The sequence below is a fragment of the Diorhabda sublineata genome, chromosome 9 (genome assembly GCF_026230105.1).
Source record: "Diorhabda sublineata isolate icDioSubl1.1 chromosome 9, icDioSubl1.1, whole genome shotgun sequence".
NCBI lineage: Eukaryota > Metazoa > Arthropoda > Insecta > Coleoptera > Chrysomelidae > Diorhabda > Diorhabda sublineata.
Genome location: NC_079482.1, coordinates 24,002,730 through 24,023,872, shown reverse-complemented (window position 1 = coordinate 24,023,872; position 21,143 = coordinate 24,002,730). Strand labels below are relative to the sequence as shown.

Below are 21,143 nucleotides of genomic sequence, written 5' to 3'. Positions count from 1 at the left end.
ATTTACCTTAGAACTATACAGTTCCAAGCTATATTAAATCCAATAACCTGCGAAAATAAGAATAAAAACAAATAAAAGAAAAATAAAAATGAAATGAAAAAACTATAATGCAAATAAAAAGAAAAAAAAAACAATATATTGAAATCAAATAATAATAGTAGAGTTAGTATTGAAGTAGATACAATTTTAAATATTAACGATGAAATACATGATACTACAACTAAAAATAAAAACGAACTAAAAGTGATATAAGAAGCAAATAAAAATAAGAAATTTTTCGATACAGTTCCCATTTTGTTGATGTGGTAAATTGCTCTTTCAGACATAACTACAAAAATTACAAAAAAAATTTAGTGTTTTCCAAAATTCTGATAGAGCAAACAAAAATAGAGATACCTGTCAAAAATTAACAATTCATTTAAAATAGATCAATGAAATATGTCACAGGTATATTAACCAAAATAGGATTCCATACCTCTAATCTATCAGAACGGGGCATCTTCTGTTGTGTCACCACAGTTTGGGGTACCACTCCTAAAGGAGACCCAACGCCCGTTGGATCCGGACCCATTATCGTCGGCATAATGGGACCTGGTGCGAAATACGGACTGTACGTACTTCCGACTTGGGGCATACCGGTGAGGTAAGGATTAGCAGCCTAAAAAAAGTCAAAAATCAAACATTTCTACTCAAGTATGTAATTTATTTTAAGACGAACTTACAATTAAATACAGTGAGATTATGCGGCTTTGTTCAAAACAAACACAGTCTGATTATATATTTTTCAATTTGTTTCAAAAATATTAGGATTAGATTCATTTATACCAGGTGATCAGAAACTTATTGCCAATACAGAACAATTACTATGAAAAATTACTATTTTCGTTCTACAACTGGTACGTTGACACGTCTATGGTTACGTACGGGGAATTGAATCAAGATTATGACAGCTAGAACACAAAAAGCGAGGTACAGTGCATTAGCCAACAAATTGGAAGCCAGCGATACCAAACAACGCTGTGGTTCACCCTCAAAGAATATTTTGTTGATGCTCTTCCTAATTTACGTCAAGCCCTTCCAATTGAAGATATTTGGGCACTTTTACCTCGAAAAGTATATAATGAAGAAAAAATTACTGCGCACAATTTATAGAAAAATACGCGAAAAAGACGTTCAATTTTTGGTTTAAGCTTGCCGTAAACTTCCATTGCACCGTCGCGATAATCCAAATGTTGGGCTTTGAAACCATGGAACGTCCTTCCTACAACACAGATCTGGCTCCCTTATACTTTTATTTTTTTTGGAACACTTTGAGAGCTCGTTGATTCCCTTAGATATGGATGTTCGAGATGGATTAGTTTACTCCTTATAAATCAGATCTTGCTCGAGAACACTTTGAAAGATTGTTGAATTGCCTCAGACATAGATGTTCAGAATGGGGTAGCTTCCTCTTTACAACTCAGATCTCTCTCTCCAGGTCAATATATCTTTGGAATGTTCGAATAAGTTTTTAGACGTGTCGATTAGTCTAGAACATGGACGTCCGGGGTCCGATGCCTTGATCAATCAAAAACCTTCTACCAGAAAAGTATATAGAAGCTTGTGCCGAACTATTTTTTTCTCCTCATAAAGAAGTAGTGGGTCACAAGCTAAGCATGTATTAAGGTCTTTCCATAATTCTTAAATTTTAATCTCTGATTTTTTTATTTGATTAGACCAGTAGTCACTTAATGAACCTTTCAAATGTCAACTATTACTTAAAACATAGTTTAAATATCAAAAAAAAAAATGAAACATTCTATTGAGGATGTTTTGACAGGAATACCAATTTCTAAAGCTGCCAAAACAAGTGACGAACTCCGAACCAAACTTTTATACAAAACAAAAAGAAAACAATCTTAGTCCACCGGATTAAAAGATTGACCGAAGCTTGAGAATAGAAACTTTGTAATACTGTTCAATTCAGTAATTAATTTAATTGAATTGTGCCATTGAAAGATCAGGAAAAACCTGGCATAAGAGTTTTTGAAAAGCAATCCTCACTAATAGATTAAAAAAATAAAAAAGTGTAAGAAATAAAGAGGGAAAGAAAGAACTGGAAAATGAAAAAAGCAGTTTTATGTGAATTGTTCTATTTCAAATGCTATTCGAGAAGGTATTATATCTAAACTGTTTTTTCGAGGAAAAAATTATATGCGTTGCTTCCAGAAATTACAGGTTCAAAATTTGGTAATCAGCACAACCTTAAGGACAATAATGTAAGTATTTTAAAATAAATATTTTGGTTAGTAGAGAAGCACTAGATTATGAATTTAAGAGTCTCCTAGAAAATTTTTTCGTTAATAACAACAACTTGAAACAATTTTTTACGTCATAATCGTCAGTGCGTATAAGTATAAATTACTTTCAACTAGAAAGATGAAGAATCCAGCAACTGAAAATTGAATAATTTAGTAAATTTAGAGTTAATTACAAAAAAAAAAGAAAAACGAGTGAATATAATCAGTCTCAGTTACAAAACTGTGTTTATTTTGCAAGTTACATACGTTAATGACAAAATAAGCGTATTTGTTTAATTCATACTAAAAAATTCTATACTCTACCTCAACTAGTATTGTTTAATTGATAAATATCAAGTGAGTGAATTGGTGGATAAATCTAATATATACGATGTGTGCAATGCAAATGACCTTTTATTTAAAAAAAAAACAGTCTCCGAATGGGAAATGGCTTAAATTAATTATGAATATACTAATTTGATTTGTTCTTTTTGACTAACATTTTTTTTTTAATAATATCCCGACAATTCGGTGTTTATGACGAAATTGGAGAAATATATATATATATATATATATATATATATATATATATATATATATATATATATAAAGGGTTGTTAAAGAAGTTATTGAGCTGTAAAAAAAGTAATGTCGTTTTTTTATGTTTTTCTAACCGAATTTATTGAGAAAAAATCCAAATCCTAATGAATTATTCCAAGAGAATGGATCCTCAAATACTAATTAAGGGTAGGTTCCTGAATTTTTTATATAGATTACTTTGATGTGGCCGAAATATATATTTTAAGAATTCTTTTAAATCATTAGGGTGAAAAACATTATAATAAACTGTTTTTACTCAATTTTGGAAAATGGTGAAATTTTGAAAAAAAACTCTAGATTAGAGATGAAGATTTTCAATTTCAGACAAAAAAGTCCTTTGGAGTTTTATTGATATTATTGATAGTTACAAAGTTATGGTGGCTAGAGTTTAAGCGATGATAATTTGATTTATTGATTTATCTTATGGGAAATGTTTTTAATGCTGATTGTATAATTCATAAAAATTATTTTATATTGGGTAAAAAAGTGAAAATTTCATTTGGTGAATATCTTCAATACAAAAAATTCATAATTGTTGAAACATGTTTGAAAATCGAAATCTTTAGGGTAGTTAAGATTTGTTCAAACTCTTACACACTAGCCACCCCAACATTCTAAACATCAGTAATAGAAAAATACCTCAAACGTCCACGTTTGTATGAAATTTGAGGATCTACAGCTTTGATTTAAAGTTTTTTTTTCACTAACTTTTACCGTTTTGTCAAAATTCAATAAACACTTTTCATTATTTTTTTTTACATCTACCAGAGGATGATTTCATTTTCTTGGACTATAGTGATATAGATGCCTTACTGATTGAAGACTTCTTTTTTTTTGTAAATCGTCAATAACGTCGCTATAGATCTTCTGAAATTTTTCTACGAAAAACTGAAACAATTAATTTTCACAATCATCTTTTAGAACCTGATTTACAATATTGGGAAAATATTTCTAAAGAATAAAATCCAATTTCTCTCAATTTTTGACTAGTTACTGAAGATACGAGTAGAGCTTCCGATACTTTGATAATGAGCAACAGGCCCAAACGTCAAATTTTTACCCGTCTTTAAAAATAAAAAAAAACTAATTTTTAATCATAAGACACCAAAAATCAAGACGATTTAGAAACATGAACTTATCAAAAGGTCTAATAATTAAGAAAATATTTTACAAATTAAATCAAGAAGGAAAACTACTATTTTTTCTTTATCAGGCTGGTCAAATTGGACTAAAAAATAGTGGTTAAATAACAAAAATTCCACAGAGCTGAATTATGGTGGACACTTTGAGTTTATCATTAGAAATAAGTTCCCAGAAGAGCCCATTGATAACATGTTGGGTAAAAAATTTACTCAAAGTAAAATCATAGATCATAAAATCTTCACCTATACACCTATGGTAGAAAAGCTAGCGGATAAGTAAACTAAATTTATCTACAAAGTCTTATCATCGTTAAGAATTACCATTTTGTAGATATCGCGATGATAAAGTTATAACACGAACATGGTATATATTATCTACAATTTTTCATAGTAAGTAAGTTCATAAAACTTACTGTTTTAAGATCTTGGATAATTTTTTTAAGCACAAAAAATGACTTCAGGAAAATTGTTTCTAACGGTAAAAATTAAAGTTTCCTCAAAAATTCAGCTCAAGAGAAGTTTTTATTTGGGATATCTAATTTGACCAGACTATTATTTTTTGTAATAACTTCTAGTTGAGGTTAGACTATGATACTAAGCGAATTTCACCAATATTAAACAATGGAGATATGTAATGCGGCCAACTACAGATCAAAATGATAAAAATGTCGAAATACATATTGGTAAAACACACTGTATATTAAAAAGCGACAAAGCAAGGATTCAAGGGTTATTTTTACCATAAGTGCATACTGCTCTTCAATTGTCATTGACAACTGGGGGAAGAAGGTCAGGGGAAGGCAGTCTAGTGGCGCATCCACCTCAAATAACAAAACCAAAATTAGTACCAACACCAAAATTATAAAAAAAAATTGTAAACAAGGCCGACAATGGCAAAATAGCGAACATGCAGCTCAAATACTTAGAATTATATCATTTATTAATATAAAAACTACCAAACGACCGTGCTTACGTGCATAATGGATAAATGAGAAAATTGGTTGGTTGTTACGGAAAATAAATAACATATTATTGTAATATCAATATGAAGTGTACAGATAAATGTTCGTGCTTCAGAAAGTTGCTTCTGTTAAATTTTGTGAGTGGTATTCAACCTTAAAGCTGAACGGTTCGATCAATCGGCAGAAATGTTTGTAATGGAACGACCAGAATCTTCCCTTCTTCATTGATTAAACTTGCCTGGGGTCTCGTGGATCCGTACTTTTTCGAAGGTCAAGTGGCGGGCCAAAGTTATCTGGCAATGCTCGAAGATGTACGTGGGCAAATAGACATCAATCCAATGTGACCTGACATCCTGTGATTTTTTCCTGTAGATTCTTTCCATGGACTGCATTTTTGCACCCTTTCTGACCTCCGAACTGGGGCTAGGAGCATCCCAATTTTCTCTCTTTCAGTGATAATCTTGTATACCCAGATACCAAGACGGAGTTTCAATATTGTCTAACACTACCCGACAAGGTCGCTAGGTTTTCATGAAGATTTCCCCTCCCGCAGAAAAAAATCTTCTAGAGAATGGTTTTTTAATATTTGATCCACTTATTTCTTGGACCTGGTATATAAAATTGAGCAACAAAATCCATTATGTCGATAAGAACATTTTCTTAAAAGAATTTCCATTAGTACATTGAAAGATTTCGTGACCAAATTTGAAACAATAGACTTTTTTGGGTATATTGATTGTCCTATATTAATTTAGAGTGATATTTGTCGTCAGCAAATGAAACAATATAAATTTTTTTTAGTTGATAATAGTATGGAAAAATAAATTTTGACACCTTAGAAGAATTGGTGATCGAAACTTTTTGCTCCAATCTTAGATGATTTTTTCCACGACCTTAATAATACCCATTAATCACGGCAGTCACATGCTTCGTTGATTCATAATTTTGTATTGAACAAAAATATATGGTTTTCAAAATGCGTAAACCACTTATTATTCTCAATTCAGTTCTGTACACATAAAAAAATTTGAAAAGTGGATTTTCCTAGACCAGAATCAAACCTGGGACCCGTAATTAGGAGGCTCAAATCAACGATTTGCAATGTGCATATCGTATTTGAAACAATTTCTAAATCTAAGTAGCTTTTAAAACGTAATAAGTTTGATTCAAATCTAACAATCTAAAAATCTGTTGAAAAATCAACTAAAAACGAATTTAGAAACTGAAAATAGCTTTTCTTTAACACTACCAAAAATTAGAGAATCTGTTGAAGGCTTCTTATTAAATTTATTGCCGGAAAAGTCGAGGAAAGTATATATCAATCTTTTTTGAACTAGTAAAAGGAAAAGGTAATCGACTTTGTTAGTATATTTTACTGAATTATCCTCAAAATATAAAACTTCACCTCTACGGACGTATTAGTCAATACAATCATCCTAAATCAAGGTATAAAATCGGAAAATTATAAAAAATTACTGTTTTCAGCACAAATAAGCAATAACCTTTCAACTAAAGCAGTACCTAGCAACAAAAATTAATTACTTTAATAAAGAGGTAAATGCGTGCATTTAGAAGTTTCAATAGAAATATTTGGTAGTCGTGGATAAAGTAAAGTATTATCCTCGCGTATAATGAGTTATTATTCAACACAATTTTCTCATTTCTCGTAATGATTAGATTAATAACAATACAAATGTAAAAAAGAACAAGCACATTAATACAAATTTTGTACTTACTACTGCTTGAACTTGACCAGGAACTAAGGCTTGACCAGGAGTCAGACCCATTTGTTGCATAAGGGCGTTCTTAAGAGCTAAATGATTCCTTCCATTTATTAACAATTGATCCTTGAGGTGTTGTGGAGGATGAAAATATTTGCATGGAGGTTTCTCTCTATTACATCGACCCTGCAACGAAAAAATATACACATAAGTATTTATGATACATGAAGTTGTAGATATTAGAAGTTTCAAAGTTTAATGTGAACAATAAAATCGATTCATACTAATAAAATTGGAAAATTAAGCAAAACAGTTTAAATCTCAACTGAAATCAAGTTTCAATTTTGGTTTTGCTGCATATTGTAAAAAAAGAGCTTGTGACTTAGAATGAATTCAATAGTTCAAACAAATTTTCTTTTTTTGAAAATTCGATCAATATTTCCAATCGCCATATAATCACAATGTATACAGAGTGTCCCAATTTGAGATATGAGGTCATCTCGAATGTTTTATTCAATTGCGACACATTTTGATGGCCACTTTTATATGGTGTATAAAGTTGTACGTAACATAATAAAAATGCAAAAACAAATATGAGAGTGTATAGAAAAATTCTCAGGTTAGTGTAATTTTGACATATTTTAGTGAATTTAGCACTAATTATGAAGCATCGTCTCTGTGGAATTTCAACTCCGTGCTAATAAAGAACACTCAACATAAATAATGGATCGACTAAGTTTATTCTTCACTCTCTAACTAATAACTTGTAACTAAAAATGCAAAAACTTTTACGCTAGAATAATTTTATAAGCGAGGCGACAAAGGTAGTGGATTTTACAACAATTTAATCGTTTTCCTCATATACAAAGCATTGTTTTTGCTACTCGTTGGGGACTTTATCAGTAGATGCAGAAGGAGGTATAACAGCACTGAATGGAGATCAACTATTATGGCTGAGGGATACATATATGATTACAAAAAAATAGGACTTTGGCATCAATAAAAGATAAATCATTTCCGTAAACAAGGCCAAATTAAGAGCTAGATTGCGGTCAGTACCAGGGTCGATCTAGTAGTGCTGTATCTACAACTGATGATGTCAACGAGCAGTCTAAAACTTTCATTCTTGTCTTGTTATTCGTGACAGATGAAACTTGCGAATTACGTTTTTTGTTAACAAAAAACGTTCTTTCAGTGGACATTCATTCCCAATTGACTGAGGAGTATGGGGAAAAGTGTATGATATTGCAACATGTTCGGAGCTGGTGCAACAAATTTAAAAACGGGCGTACAGACGTTTTCAGATGAGGTGACTGCTAAAGCTGAAGAAGCAATACTATAAAACGGTTTGAAACCTCAGCGAGATCAGCAATTTCAGCATTCACAACATTGTGAGAAATCGCTTAGGTTATACTAAGGTTCGTGCAAAGTAGTTCCCGAAAATGCTACCGGATGATAACAAATGGCAACGTGTGAAAGCGACCCCCAGTGATAACAATCTCTTCCTTGAAGTAAAGAAATTTTTTGAAGGGATGCAGTTCAGAACCGACACAGACCTGAAAGAAGAGGTATTAAGCTATCTTCACATGCAAAATACATTGATCTCAACCACGATTATGTCGAAAACTAGAGGAAATTCGAAGCTTTCCAAACATGTATTATTTAATACCAATAACATGTTTTTAATAGTGAAAATTCGTTGGGAAGCTTATTTTATGGACAAGCCTCGTACCTAGGGATTATGATAACGGTTTTTACCTCGAAATTTAGATTGATAATGACACTGAAATAACAAATCTTTTATCGTATTTTCCATAATAATTATATCCGGACATTTTCGTTCGTTACATATTTGCTTTAACGTGTTTTTATTTTCTTTTGAACGAGTAAAAAATCCAGCCACTCTGTTATCTCCCGCTTTATATTTTTATCCCGTTGTATAGCAAAGCTGTGCGGATTAGCCTTTCCATCCACTTTATACACTGAACAGCGAATTCATCGAATGCATACACCACCCTTTCGATAACAACGAAACCAAAATGGCGCAATCTAATGTGCTCTAACAAAACTTTCAAAAGCTATCATCGGCATCCCGTTGCTCGCTTGTCCGGTCTCGTATTCTACATCATTTCTTATTTTGCGAAGGGTAGAACGGTTCGGAAAAGTTATCGGCCGCTGGAATTTGGTCTTTATGGCTCCGGGTTTTCTTTATAAGCGAGAACTTTGGCTGTCATCTTCGCGAATTCGAGATTCGTTATCCGCTAGGGATACCGGGAACATGTATCGGATTTATGTTGTACAGACTGACAAATGATGCTCGAGTTAACTCTGGGGAAGTTTCGACTGAGCACACATTTAGTGTGATGATATTAAGAAAGTTTTAGAGCGGTCGGAGTCAGCTTGAAATAAAAGTAATGGCACTTTACGGAAAATAAGAATTACTTCTGGAAATCATCGTCGACGCTCTACTCTATACTCCTCGACGAATACTTAAAATAAAAAAAAACGATCGCTTCTCTAGAATAGATAGAAACCTACATAATAATTGTTTTTCACTACGCTATAATAGAGGACGCTAGTTACACGGTTCGTACCAAGTAATACTGAACATTCAATGTACCAGATGGACAATTAAAAGAAAATTATAACAGAAGTAGGTTCGGGAAAAACGTAGAAATTATTTTCAGAATCCTATGTCGAAGACTAGAGGGCGTATTTGTAAATATATATAATTTAAAAAGCAAAATTTTTGAAAATTTACCCAATTATGTGTCATTTTATATATGATAGTCGAATTATTTAAGAAATTTTGATCTATATAATTATTCAAATGAAATAATACCTGTAAGTGCGGTACTGCTAAGTCGTTTTTTATAAACTTGATGTTATTTCAAAAGAGATTTTGTCCAGCAATACAAAATATATATAAATTCTAAGTGAACAATATTATAAACAAGATTATAAAACAAATAGTGAAATATTAGAGAGTTCCAGACAGGTAAAGAAGAATTAGGAAATCCCAGAAGGAAACTTATATCCAAAAAGCCATGAATCAGTTAAAAACTTGAAGCTAACAATTTCTACAAAATTATAAATAATTAATTCATAAAATTATACATTGATTCTAATCAGGATCATTGAAAAAAGCTTGAGAGTAAGGAATTTCAAGACTCTATGTTTAAACGCACTTCCAGATATAGAATATGAACGTTTTTCACATTCTGAATAACCCTCGTATTTTAAAAATGACTAAAAAACAAAGTCGCGTTCGGTACATCGCAATTTGATAAAAAAAATCTAGTAAAAAATCCCATTTAATTCTGTCGAATTTATTAAGAATCATGCGACACTTAGTTTCGTAAGTGCGCTGCTCACATGATGTACGAGCCCGCATCAATCCTGTTTCTCGTGCCGCCCTAACGACCCAAAACATCTCGAGACTTCGAGAAAACTTATTTAACTCACGCCTGGAAGACTTCCGTTGATGGATGGCGCCACCAAATCATAAACACAGGTGAAATTGTTAAAGTCGCTTCACGCATTGTTTTCATCGGGAGACCAATTATGGGATTACTTATATATTAACAAGATGAAAATAGAATATTTATGACAATGAAAGCTACAATAACAGAAGATAATTATAAATAATTCTCAGAGGTTGAGAATTGCAAGAACTCTACTCGATCTTAATATAGAAAAATTGAAATAAGCCGAAAAGCAACAAGTAAAGAAATTAATAACATTAGAATATAGAGGTTTACCTCTTTGTCTAACGGTTAAAGACACTGGATTTGAAGGTATTAGGTAGAAGATACGCTTCCTATAAATTCTGGTGGGATGTGTGTAGTGGACAAAGCAGAGTCGGCAGATTATATTATTGAATATAAAGGAAAAGGTTGCTAATCGATTCACATTGACAATATAGAAAATGGTAATGTTGAGAACAAAGATATAAATTTAAAAGAATATTTGAAAAAAAATTGTGTGTGTCAGCTCCGACGCACGACTGGAGTTTACTCCTTAAGTTCGATAGTCTAACCAGACGCAAAAAGATTTATACTGTATAAAAGGGTAAATTTGTTAATTAATGAAAATAATATACATATATAAATATATATTTATTCAATTTATTCATTTCATATACATTTATTATAACTAATCGACGAAATATTTTACATTAAACTTTTTACAATAGTCAATTTCAGATGTGCATAAATATATCATTAGGAATGTTGATAAATTATGTAATTATTATTATCAGACAACCAGTAACGAGGTCATTCATCGATAGATTTTACTCCTCACATTTTTCTCATACCGGGCCCTTTATATATGCAAATAGATCCTTAAGGAGTAAACTCCAAAAACCTAGATATTTACTTCCTTTAAGTAACATAGCAAATAATATATTGGAGATATTGCTGCTTCAATTGAAAAAATAGCCAAAACTGTTTATAAAGATATGGAGTTAGATATTGGAAAAAATAAATTGGATTTCGAAATTCCATAATATCAGTTTGAACATCCGAACTTCAATGTCGATGAATTCATTTCACAATCACATTTGTTTATATAATTAACAGCTCTGTCAACTTCCAAAATATCATAGTACTGTACTGTAGTCTGCCTCTTGTAAACCATATGCCAAAAAAGGGATGATATTACTAATTTTTATTTATTTTTCCAAAATTTCAGATTATTTCTTCAGACTATTGGATAATAGTGACAAAACGCTCCTAACTTTGACTGTTTTGGTAGTCGTTTTCAACATTTTCGAAATATCTATCCATCGTGAAAGTTAACAGCGCTGTTAGAGATAAAATTTTTGTACAGAATAAGTGCATTAATTCCAAATTGGAGTGACAAAACTTGATATAACTAAAAAAGATTTTTCATCTGAAATTTTTGACTGTTTTGGTAGTCATTTTGAACATTTTCGAAATATCTATCCATCGTGAAAGTTAACAGCGCTGTTAGAGATAAAATTTTTGTACAGAATAAGTGCATTAATTCGAAATTGGAGTCACAAAACTTGATATAACTAAAAAATATTTTTCATGTGGAATTTTTGACTGTTTTGGTAGTCATTTTGAACATTTTCGAAATATCTATCCATCGTGAAAGTTAACAGCGCTGTTAGAGATAAAATTTTTGTACAGAATAAGTGCATTAATTCCAAATTGGAGTGACAAAACTTGATATAACTAAAAAAGATTTTTCATCTGAAATTTTTGACTGTTTTGGTAGTCATTTTGAACATTTTCGAAATATCTATCCATCGTGAAAGTTAACAGCGCTGTTAGAGATAAAATTTTTGTACAGAATAAGTGCATTAATTCGAAATTGGAGTCACAAAACTTGATATAACTAAAAAATATTTTTCATGTGGAATTTTTGACTGTTTTGGTAGTCATTTTGAACATTTTCGAAATATCTATCCATCGTGAAAGTTAACAGCGCTGTTAGAGATAAAATTTTTGTACAGAATAAGTGCATTAATTCCAAATTGGAGTGACAAAACTTGATATAACTAAAAAAGATTTTTCATCTGAAATTTTTGACTGTTTTGGTAGTCATTTTGAACATTTTCGAAATATCTATCCATCGTGAAAGTTAACAGCGCTGTTAGAGATAAAATTTTTGTACAGAATAAGTGCATTAATTCGAAATTGGAGTCACAAGACTTGATATAACTAAAAAATATTTTTCATGTGGAATTTTTTCCTTACTAAGCTTGTACGAGTATTATTTAATAGTTGTAGCGTAAAAAATCTTATTCCGAAGGGTTTATATTTTCAATAAACACTTGAAAGAAATTGGAAAAATTGATGGACGCCCGAGAAACGAAAGGGTTATATCGAAACATACACAACGTCAATCAGTTAAAGCGTAATAACCTTTTGCAACAAAATAAAAGAGTCGAAAGTGTCCTTCCGCGTGTTGTGCGATAATACCAATAACTTAGGCTTTATCGAAAATTGCTTTCCCTTTGGTTTTCAATCCATTCCGACAGTGGAATTTTCGTAAGCATGGCCGAATCGGAATTTATTTAGGTCTTTCCATGAGTAGGATCATCATTTTTTGTGTGATACATCGACCTACGATCCGTGGATTGGCATTCTATAAAAACAGGGATATAGGTAGTGTGAAAAATCTGCACCTATCTACTGAAACCATTCACATCACGGCGATATCAATCTCTCGGAGCTTTCAGCTTTTTGTAACGGCATTGATTCTTTTTGAATAATCTCCGTGTTGTACCTTCGGAAAAATCTTTTAAGCTACCACAAATCACTTAGAACGTTATCCTTCTAGAGCGCTTTGTCTAAACCGGTTTCTCGCAATTTTCTCTTCGACTGTTTCCGAATTTTTCTATTACCGAAAATGCTATTAAAGAAAACGATAATACGTCGAATCCTATTTGCAAATTGATTTGCGAAATTTATTATTACCAAATAAACCTTTTATTTCATTACATCAAATATTAGTTCACGTCGTAGCTCTATCGCGAAACTGAGGGTATTTCAATTCAGTTCGGAGTTTATAGAATTGCAAAATAAACAGTAATATTCCAGCACGTTTAAAGGGATTATGCAGTTAATTATTTTAGGACAAATTGAAAGGGTCACCATGCCTCGTTCGACGTAACATGAAATGTATTGTGATCATTATACCCGGACACTCAACTAACATGATGAATATCCTCTGTTTCACTGATTGCTTTTGTAATTTTTTTCTACATAGGCGTATGCGAATGACACAAATCGATTCTCATATTATTCTTTTGTATCAACAATGTTTTCAATCTAATTTCAAATAACAATCACTCAATAAAGTTTGAAAAAATATCGTCGATAATTGTTAAAACCAAAAAATAGTGGTACCAGAAAAAACATTTCCTCCTCAGCATCTTCAAATGTCAGACACTTTTCGACGTCGGCTATTCGTGAACTGCCATTAAAATCCAAACCCGTGTTACTCGTGTCACGCTATCTCACACGTGCTAAACGTGTCCTAATTTCACGACACACAGAAATCATGGTTCGCTTTATATAGAGCGGCTAGAGGTAAAAAGCTAGTCCCCTCCATGTGGCTGCAATGTCGCACGACTCTACAGCTAATCTAGAGATCAATTCTCCTTAATACGCCATCGATACAACGTATGTAGAGTTCAAATTCTACTACTCGTACTTTCTTCTTCGCAATCTTTCTCGTATGCTCAACGAGCTGGTCGTGCCGATTTAACCTTCGTCAATGTGCGCACAGGACACTTTTCAAGCACATGACTAAGTGATTAGTTACTATCCCATCCGATATTTTCTTTCGTGTAGCGGATTAGATGGGAAGTTCCACCATTATCAATAGAGCGGAGTGTTGTTGACCCAGCTGTCACTTTCCTTTACCTTCCAGGTTATCCACCTTTTGACCATCTGTTGACAACGCTGTCTTCTGTCCACATCAATAGTTTTTCATTTAATCTGACGCTGTAAGGCAAGCGATTGTCAAATTATCCAAATAAATAACAGCCAAATATTCATGCAATATTTAACGAGTAGAACTAATGCCCAAGTACGCCTCAATCTTTCAATGTTTTCTGGCACGGCGGCAGATTTCCAACGATATTCGAGATATTCATTCTGTAAAGGTGGCTCTAGTTGGTGCTCCATCACCAAAATGTTGATCGACGCACTGCTCTCGGTTTGAACCACGTGGAAAGTGATAGAAAATCTAAACAAGAAAATTTTTTGACCAAGATGAATGTTTCAAGTATCTATAAACAACTCAAACAGCACTCGTATTACAACACGTTTTGAGTACGTTCATTATTGTACTGTATGTGCTCAGTTTTATTCAATATTTGCAAGCATTGCTTTGAATTTTTCTGTGCTAATTTCTTCTGTCAGTTTTTCTATCTCTTGTATGCAAATTTTTTTTAGCAGACGAGAGATTTAGACAACCTAATTTAAATAATGAATGTATTTCAGAATTTGGAAAAATATTTAATAATTAAGACAGCAATCCTGACAAGAATCTAGTCACTAGATTAAAACCTTGAATTCGTTCTAGTTGTACTTTAGCTTTTTGTTGGAAAGTTGTATCGCTTAATTATGTTAACGATTTAATTATAATTCATCTTTCTCAAGTTTCGTTTAATATAAAATCGAATCCTTAATATTTTAACTCGTAATAGTTAGTTGTGCTAACCAGGATTGCCGAAACGATTATTTTTTTCATTTTTAATTTTGTTTAAGTTAACACTCCCATAACTAACCAAATTTCTTTTCACTTTCGGTTTGATTTAGGTGGCAGAAGCAACAAGCAACGTATTTTTTAATGTTAGTTGAAAAGTAAAGTCGAGTTTTATAGAAGAACGTTCTTCAAAAGTTTTCCCAGTCATTCAGAAGACGCTAATATTTTTTTTGCTTCCGTCCGCTAACTCAAGTTATTAAGTCGAACGTTGAAGCGAAAGAAATTAAGAAGTTAACCGCTACTTCCCGTTTTCGGATTAAAAATATCTTCCAGAATATCTTTCTTGATTCAAAACGACTGAAAGAGAGTTTAGTTTTATAGCTGAAGAGGATTAAAAATGAGATTAATTATATCTAATGGGGAATTTAAAATAAGATAAAGAAAATTTATTTTCTTAACGAAAGCAATCATATTCTATCCTTGGTCGAGAGGGAAGTAATCGAATCGAATTCTGTTCATGAATGACTTCAATCGAAAAAAAAAATCCTTGAATTGTTGAAACTGCGTCCTGTTTTCAGCAATATAGGAGGAATATAGCTATAACAAATTTTTTAATTGGCAACATTTTCGTCAGTTATCACTATTATTGAGTATTTATAAAAGACTGGATTGAATCACTGGTAGGAATCACTCCTAGGCATCTTTTTTGTTTCTTCTTTTGCTTTTCAACTAACTTTAAACAAGTTTTACCTGCTATTAATGCTGAAGCCTACTTTTTTGGTCTTAAACATCACGAAGGCAGTAGAGCTAAAACGACATGCAAGAGAATCTCAAAGTACCGCCGGAATAACCTGATAACAGACCGATGGTTGTGATGAAGAGATAATTTTAAGAAAGATCTGAGTAATTAGGAGTAATTAGTGATTTTTTACGAATATACATTCTATCTCTTTATTCAAATAGTACTGAACATTCAAGAATTCTCATTATCGCGATAAACAAAACAATTTAACATTGAATTATTATTCTACGATGATTTAATCGTGTTTCAGTGAGTTTGTGTCGTCAAGATCGATACTAACGTGGAAATAATTTATTAGTGGGGTAAGCTCGATATCCACCATATGCCAAAATGTAAATATACATTCGAAATCGATGCAATATCGCCGATTCAGCTAGCTTTGCTTTCCAAGAATGATGCCATTCAGTTCACGACCCTATTATGAATTGATAAAGTCAGAAATTGGTGATTTAACCAGTGGTGTATCATCCCCTGCTCATTTGTCACTTTATAGCTTATAAGATATCATTTTCGCGTTTTGCTTTCATTCAGTTTCCCTTCAAATAACGAACATCATTCAAGATTACACTCTCTCGAAAATTTTGTAATGTATTTTCGACCTCATTTGTGATAAACTCATTTATACGGTTTGTTCATAAAGTAACAAACCTTGCTAATATTTCGATTTTTCTTAGATTTCCAACACATTATTTTTTAGATTTTTCTAGTAAAAACAGTTTTAAGGCGGTAAATTCTGGCTGCAACCCTTCTTATAATCTATTTGTCTTGTAAAAGTTCATAATCAAACAGCAACATCTTCCCAATAAAATCCATATAATAGAAATGCAGCAACTATTTGATTTATTTCTTCTTCTTCCTCTTCATCATCTTCTTTTTCTTATTCTTGTTCTTGGTTCGTTTAAATGGTCTGAGTTTGTTTTCACCAACGGTAATGAAAGACGAGTTTCAATAAAAGCGAAATCAAAACTGATTATATGGGAAAATGGGATATTACGGAAAATCTATCGAGGAAAAAACAAATGGAAGGGTTTGGAGAAGAATAGCTAACGAAGAACTGAAGAATCTAAAACAGGCATCAGTAAAAAGATTCATAAAAGAGTGAAATGGTTAAGGCATACCGAAAGGTTGCAGGAAAATAGATTTGAACAACAGGCTACTGAAGAAAACGAATGAGGTAAAAAAAGAATAAAAAATCATATCAAAAATTGGAAGCGGCTTTAGAAGGTGTAAGAAAGTTAGAGCCGAAATGGAGTGCAGAAATCCAGAATAACAACTTGTGGAGAAGAATAAAAGCAGTTAATGACCGATGAGAAATTTCTTCAATTTTGTACTTCTTAGACCTTTTTTTATGTATTTCTGTTGATAAATCGTCTTGATATTTTGATAAAGACTCAAATAAGTCGAAAATTTCTATTTGTTTAAAAACCATTTTTCATTTATGTCAATAATTTCAGTCCGCGATGATGAATATAAAATTGCCACAATCCCACAACAATAAAGTACTTTATAAACACACTTTATACATTCCCAATCTGCTACAGACTATTGTTAATTTTTTGTTTGATATCTATAAATATTAGATTAATCGTATTTTGTGAAATACACGGTTCAGTTTAAAATTATCCAATCATTTTTCAGGAACTTGTACTTCACTAAATTTTTTTCATTCAGTGTGAAATAGATTGCGTGGATAATATGAAAATATATAGAGTCCATTTTATTAAGAGAACTAAAAATAAATCGCGTGTCAACTATCTACACGACGAAATAATTAGAATTTATATGGGCAGGTGCGGTATCGTTAATGTTTTTATTTTTGATGCCAAATTGATAATGACTGAAGTTACTTAGTTTATTTCAATTCAAACACTACTTTTCTGTGTTCAAGTCATCCGAGCAGCCAATTTAACAGATTTCTTCATCATTTAAAAACGAAAAGTTTCATAGTCAAGAAATATATGAAGCGTAAGATCTTTTTGAGGTTATTCTGATAAGTTGAGAATGAAAAATAGAAGAGGTTCATTTAAATAAACTGTGAAATGAAAGGTGAAACACAAAATTGTATTAGGCAATGTAAACAGAAGACTAGAAAAGAAATCGGGCTGAATTCAAATAGCGGACAGACTAAATATATGAAGATGCAATAGCAAAGAGAGATTTAGAAGAAAAACTAGAAAAGAATTTGACGAAATAACTAAAAAATCGGCAATAACCAAAGCAACAAGGATATGATTTTAGAAAACGATAATTAGACCTACTGAATCATGGGTTCTAATCCCGAAGATTGCTCAAAAAATAGAAATGTGAGAATGAAGATTGCTCCCAAGAATACTGGAGGTGGAAAGGTGAAGTCAAGAGAGTAGAGAATAAAAGAAAATTCGTATATACTTGAAATATATTTTGAAATTTACATTTGTAAAAATCTAGCCATGGCCCTTTAAGACCTGACGTGCTGAAATAAATTTCGTTATACAAAATATTGCTGAGAGTTAAATTATTAAGTGAAAGTATTTATTAATTTAACTTTTTCCAGAATGTAACTATTCATGATAAAAATATTTTTTTGTTTGTTATAATTACAAAAACCGAAATATTTGACGAAAATGCATCAATTTATGGAAAGCACTTCATTTGAAATCCCGAAAAATCAAGTACACATTTTTTTTAATCTACCAGTTATAAACAATTTTCAACAACGTATTATGAATATAAAATGGAATTACATTCGTTATTCATAGTTTTGGAATAAGCTACCATATGATACCAAAAGAGATTATGAAACTAATAAAAATAACACTGGAACCGAAAAAAATAAAAATTTAACAAATCTGAGACAGAATGATACACTTACTAATAGTAGTTTTTTGTGAAGTGATGGAGTAAATAGTAAAAAACAGTGTAATATTGGCAACAAGGACTTTATCTAATTATAATCCATATTTCTAATATTAGCATATGACTATTTATAACAATAAGAAACAGTAATAAAGATTTTTTTATGCTCGTACATTAATTACTTTTTTATTTATATTTCATTTTAACATTTCCCTTATCTTCTTCTTCTCCTATCCATTAATGGATGTTTGCGATCACTTCTGACCATTTCATCCCGTCTCTGGTCGTATGAATTAATTCTCCTGTGGTTCCGATCCCAGTCTAAAATTTACTAATGTGAAGCCACGACATCATCTTTCTACTCAATCCCCTTATTTCCTATATCCTTTTTTCTATCAAAAGTTGATCCGTATCATGTTGTTTTTTTTGCCGTCCATTAAATCCTTAAAATTCTTCGGTAGATCCACACCTCAAACGCTTCCAATATGTTCATGGTGTTAACTTTCAGTCTCCAGCCTTCCAAACAGTAAAATAGACCGGATCATTTTGTGAATCTGATTTTGAGGTTGAGGTCAACGTAAAAGCATCACTTCTAGTAAACCTGGAACAATAAAACTCCCAGCATATAATGTGGTAACCCCGTTCTATCTATACATAGTTTTTCCAGTAACTTGCGATTATTAGTTCCCTTTCAGAGGCCATCAAATGTACAAAATTAGGCGAAAGTTGCGGTGAAGTATTAAAGAGTATTTAGTGTTACGATACTGTGAGCAGTTTACAAGTATTTTGTTGGCATAAAATGTTAAATAAGTGCCGTGAAACTGTGGAAAGTAGAAGGAAACCAGTCGAAACGCAAACTGACACGAAAACTTCAGCGGGTACGTGCCCTAATTCAAAATCGTCCGTTAACCGTTCCGTGAGGTAGAGTTTAACTCAAGGTCGCGCAATGATGTTGCTCTATACAAGAAAAGCAAAAACATCATCGAATGGAGGCTGTTTGGGAGTTGTAGAAAGCGTTACTACGGGTGAAACAAGATTTTTTCAGTAAGACCCCGACATGAAGCACCCTGGCTATCACCAAACCATCTAATACTTCTTTGACTACCGTTAATGATTCATCGCGGGTTGAATATTTTTTCGCCACGTAGTTTTTAGAAAAAAGTTAACAAAGTTCGCTCAGACTTCGCGAGATAGACGCTAGACATTGTGCTACACAGATAATCAAAGAAAGTTAAGGTACAAATGGCAAACCAAAACGGGAGAATGAACTACAAGGCCTGTTTCAAAAACGGTAATTTACGTAAAGTTGAATCAAAGCATATCCCAGCAAAAATAACGTATTAATTCTAGTACGCCAATGTACATAACAACGTCCGGATTACTACAGTAACCTACAGACTCGAAGTTTGGCCAGACCGGAAATTATGAACAGTTTCATACAATATACTGAGTCATGAATACAAGTTTACCAGCCAATCAAACCCTGCCTTTCCAAAGTTTATCTATTAACTTCAATAACGATATTAGATTGTTATTTAATAGCTGATAAAAGTCAACTTGATTAAATGAATCAATTATTTGTTTTGAATTGAATTTGTGTTGTATTAATTAGTAGTATGGTGTTTGGTCATGGTGTTTTTCCACCTATCAAATCTTGAATTAAGTGAATTAACTTATGAAGACTTATTAGACTAAAAAGGTGAAGGTCAAGAAGTTTAAAGAGGAAGACCTGAAGAGGATCTAGATCAAAGTGTCGAGGAGGACTTGAGGAGAATTGAAATCAATCCATAGAAAAAAAGATTGAAGACAGTACCGCATGAAAAATCGTTAGAGACAAAGTGGAATAAATGGACAATGGGGACAAGGGTGTAAAGCAATTAGAAATTTGTTTCCCTACCTTATATAAACTAACGTCCTGAATAGAAATATCTAGTTCCAATAAAATAGTGCTGTTTATAAGCAAAGTTAAGAATTTTCGCCTTGAGTCAGTGTATATATTGTTCTATCCATAACCCCGAGCAAATTTTTGGATTAATAAACATCGGATTGTTGAATATACTGAAAAGTCGAAAATTCAAACTATATAAATAAGTCTCTATTCTGGTTTTCGCATACAATGGCAAAAACAAAAACAGGTTCTCCGTGTTTATTTTAATCCGGTAATGGAGTCCAACACATTCAACCTTCGGGTGTATCGTAATGTAATGGAACTCCTAAATGACTTGAGCGATTTAACAATGAACGCACTGCTTCCATTTTCTGATAAATTTCATCGATAGTCTCCCAATTTGAATATCCGTAAAAGCATCGATACAAAAATGTATCTACACAATGAATACTGCATTTATTTACTTTCGATATCGAATTTATGGAAGCTGTTGCTTTTATTTTCTCACTTTGTACAGAAGTATCCGAGAAAAATAAAGACGAGAAAAGATCTTTAATGGATTATATTGTAAAACACACCAAAGAAATTATGTATGTGATTCAAAAGACGGTAATATCATTATCTAACGGAGACTTTAGATTTTTCCCGCACTGAATCGATCTTTTACTCAACTTTGCAGAAAGTAATATATTTAAACAAAAAAAGAGTCAACGAAGAGTCAAAA

The 21,143-nt window shown here is 32.0% G+C and overlaps 1 protein-coding gene across 13 annotated transcripts in view; it reads right to left on the bottom strand.

Moving 5' to 3' along the window:
* Positions 1–21,143, bottom strand: part of LOC130448898 (protein muscleblind) — a 584,866-nt gene that overhangs the window by 66,262 nt on the left and 497,461 nt on the right. For 7 of the 13 annotated variants that reach the window (XR_008910395.1, XR_008910391.1, XR_008910392.1 and 4 more), the window contains exons 3-4: positions 6,720–6,890; positions 476–658 (exon numbers count right to left, since the gene is read on the bottom strand). Coding sequence is in view for 6 of the 13 variants with exons in the window: in XM_056786478.1 (XP_056642456.1) it covers positions 476–658; positions 6,720–6,890 (354 nt within the window). In the remaining 7 variants the exon portion in view is untranslated. Of the gene's footprint in view, positions 1–475; positions 659–4,761; positions 4,843–6,719; positions 6,891–21,143 lie in introns of all 13 variants that reach the window. The other 6 variants (XR_008910389.1, XR_008910393.1, XM_056786475.1 and 3 more) reach the window with 1 other exon arrangement.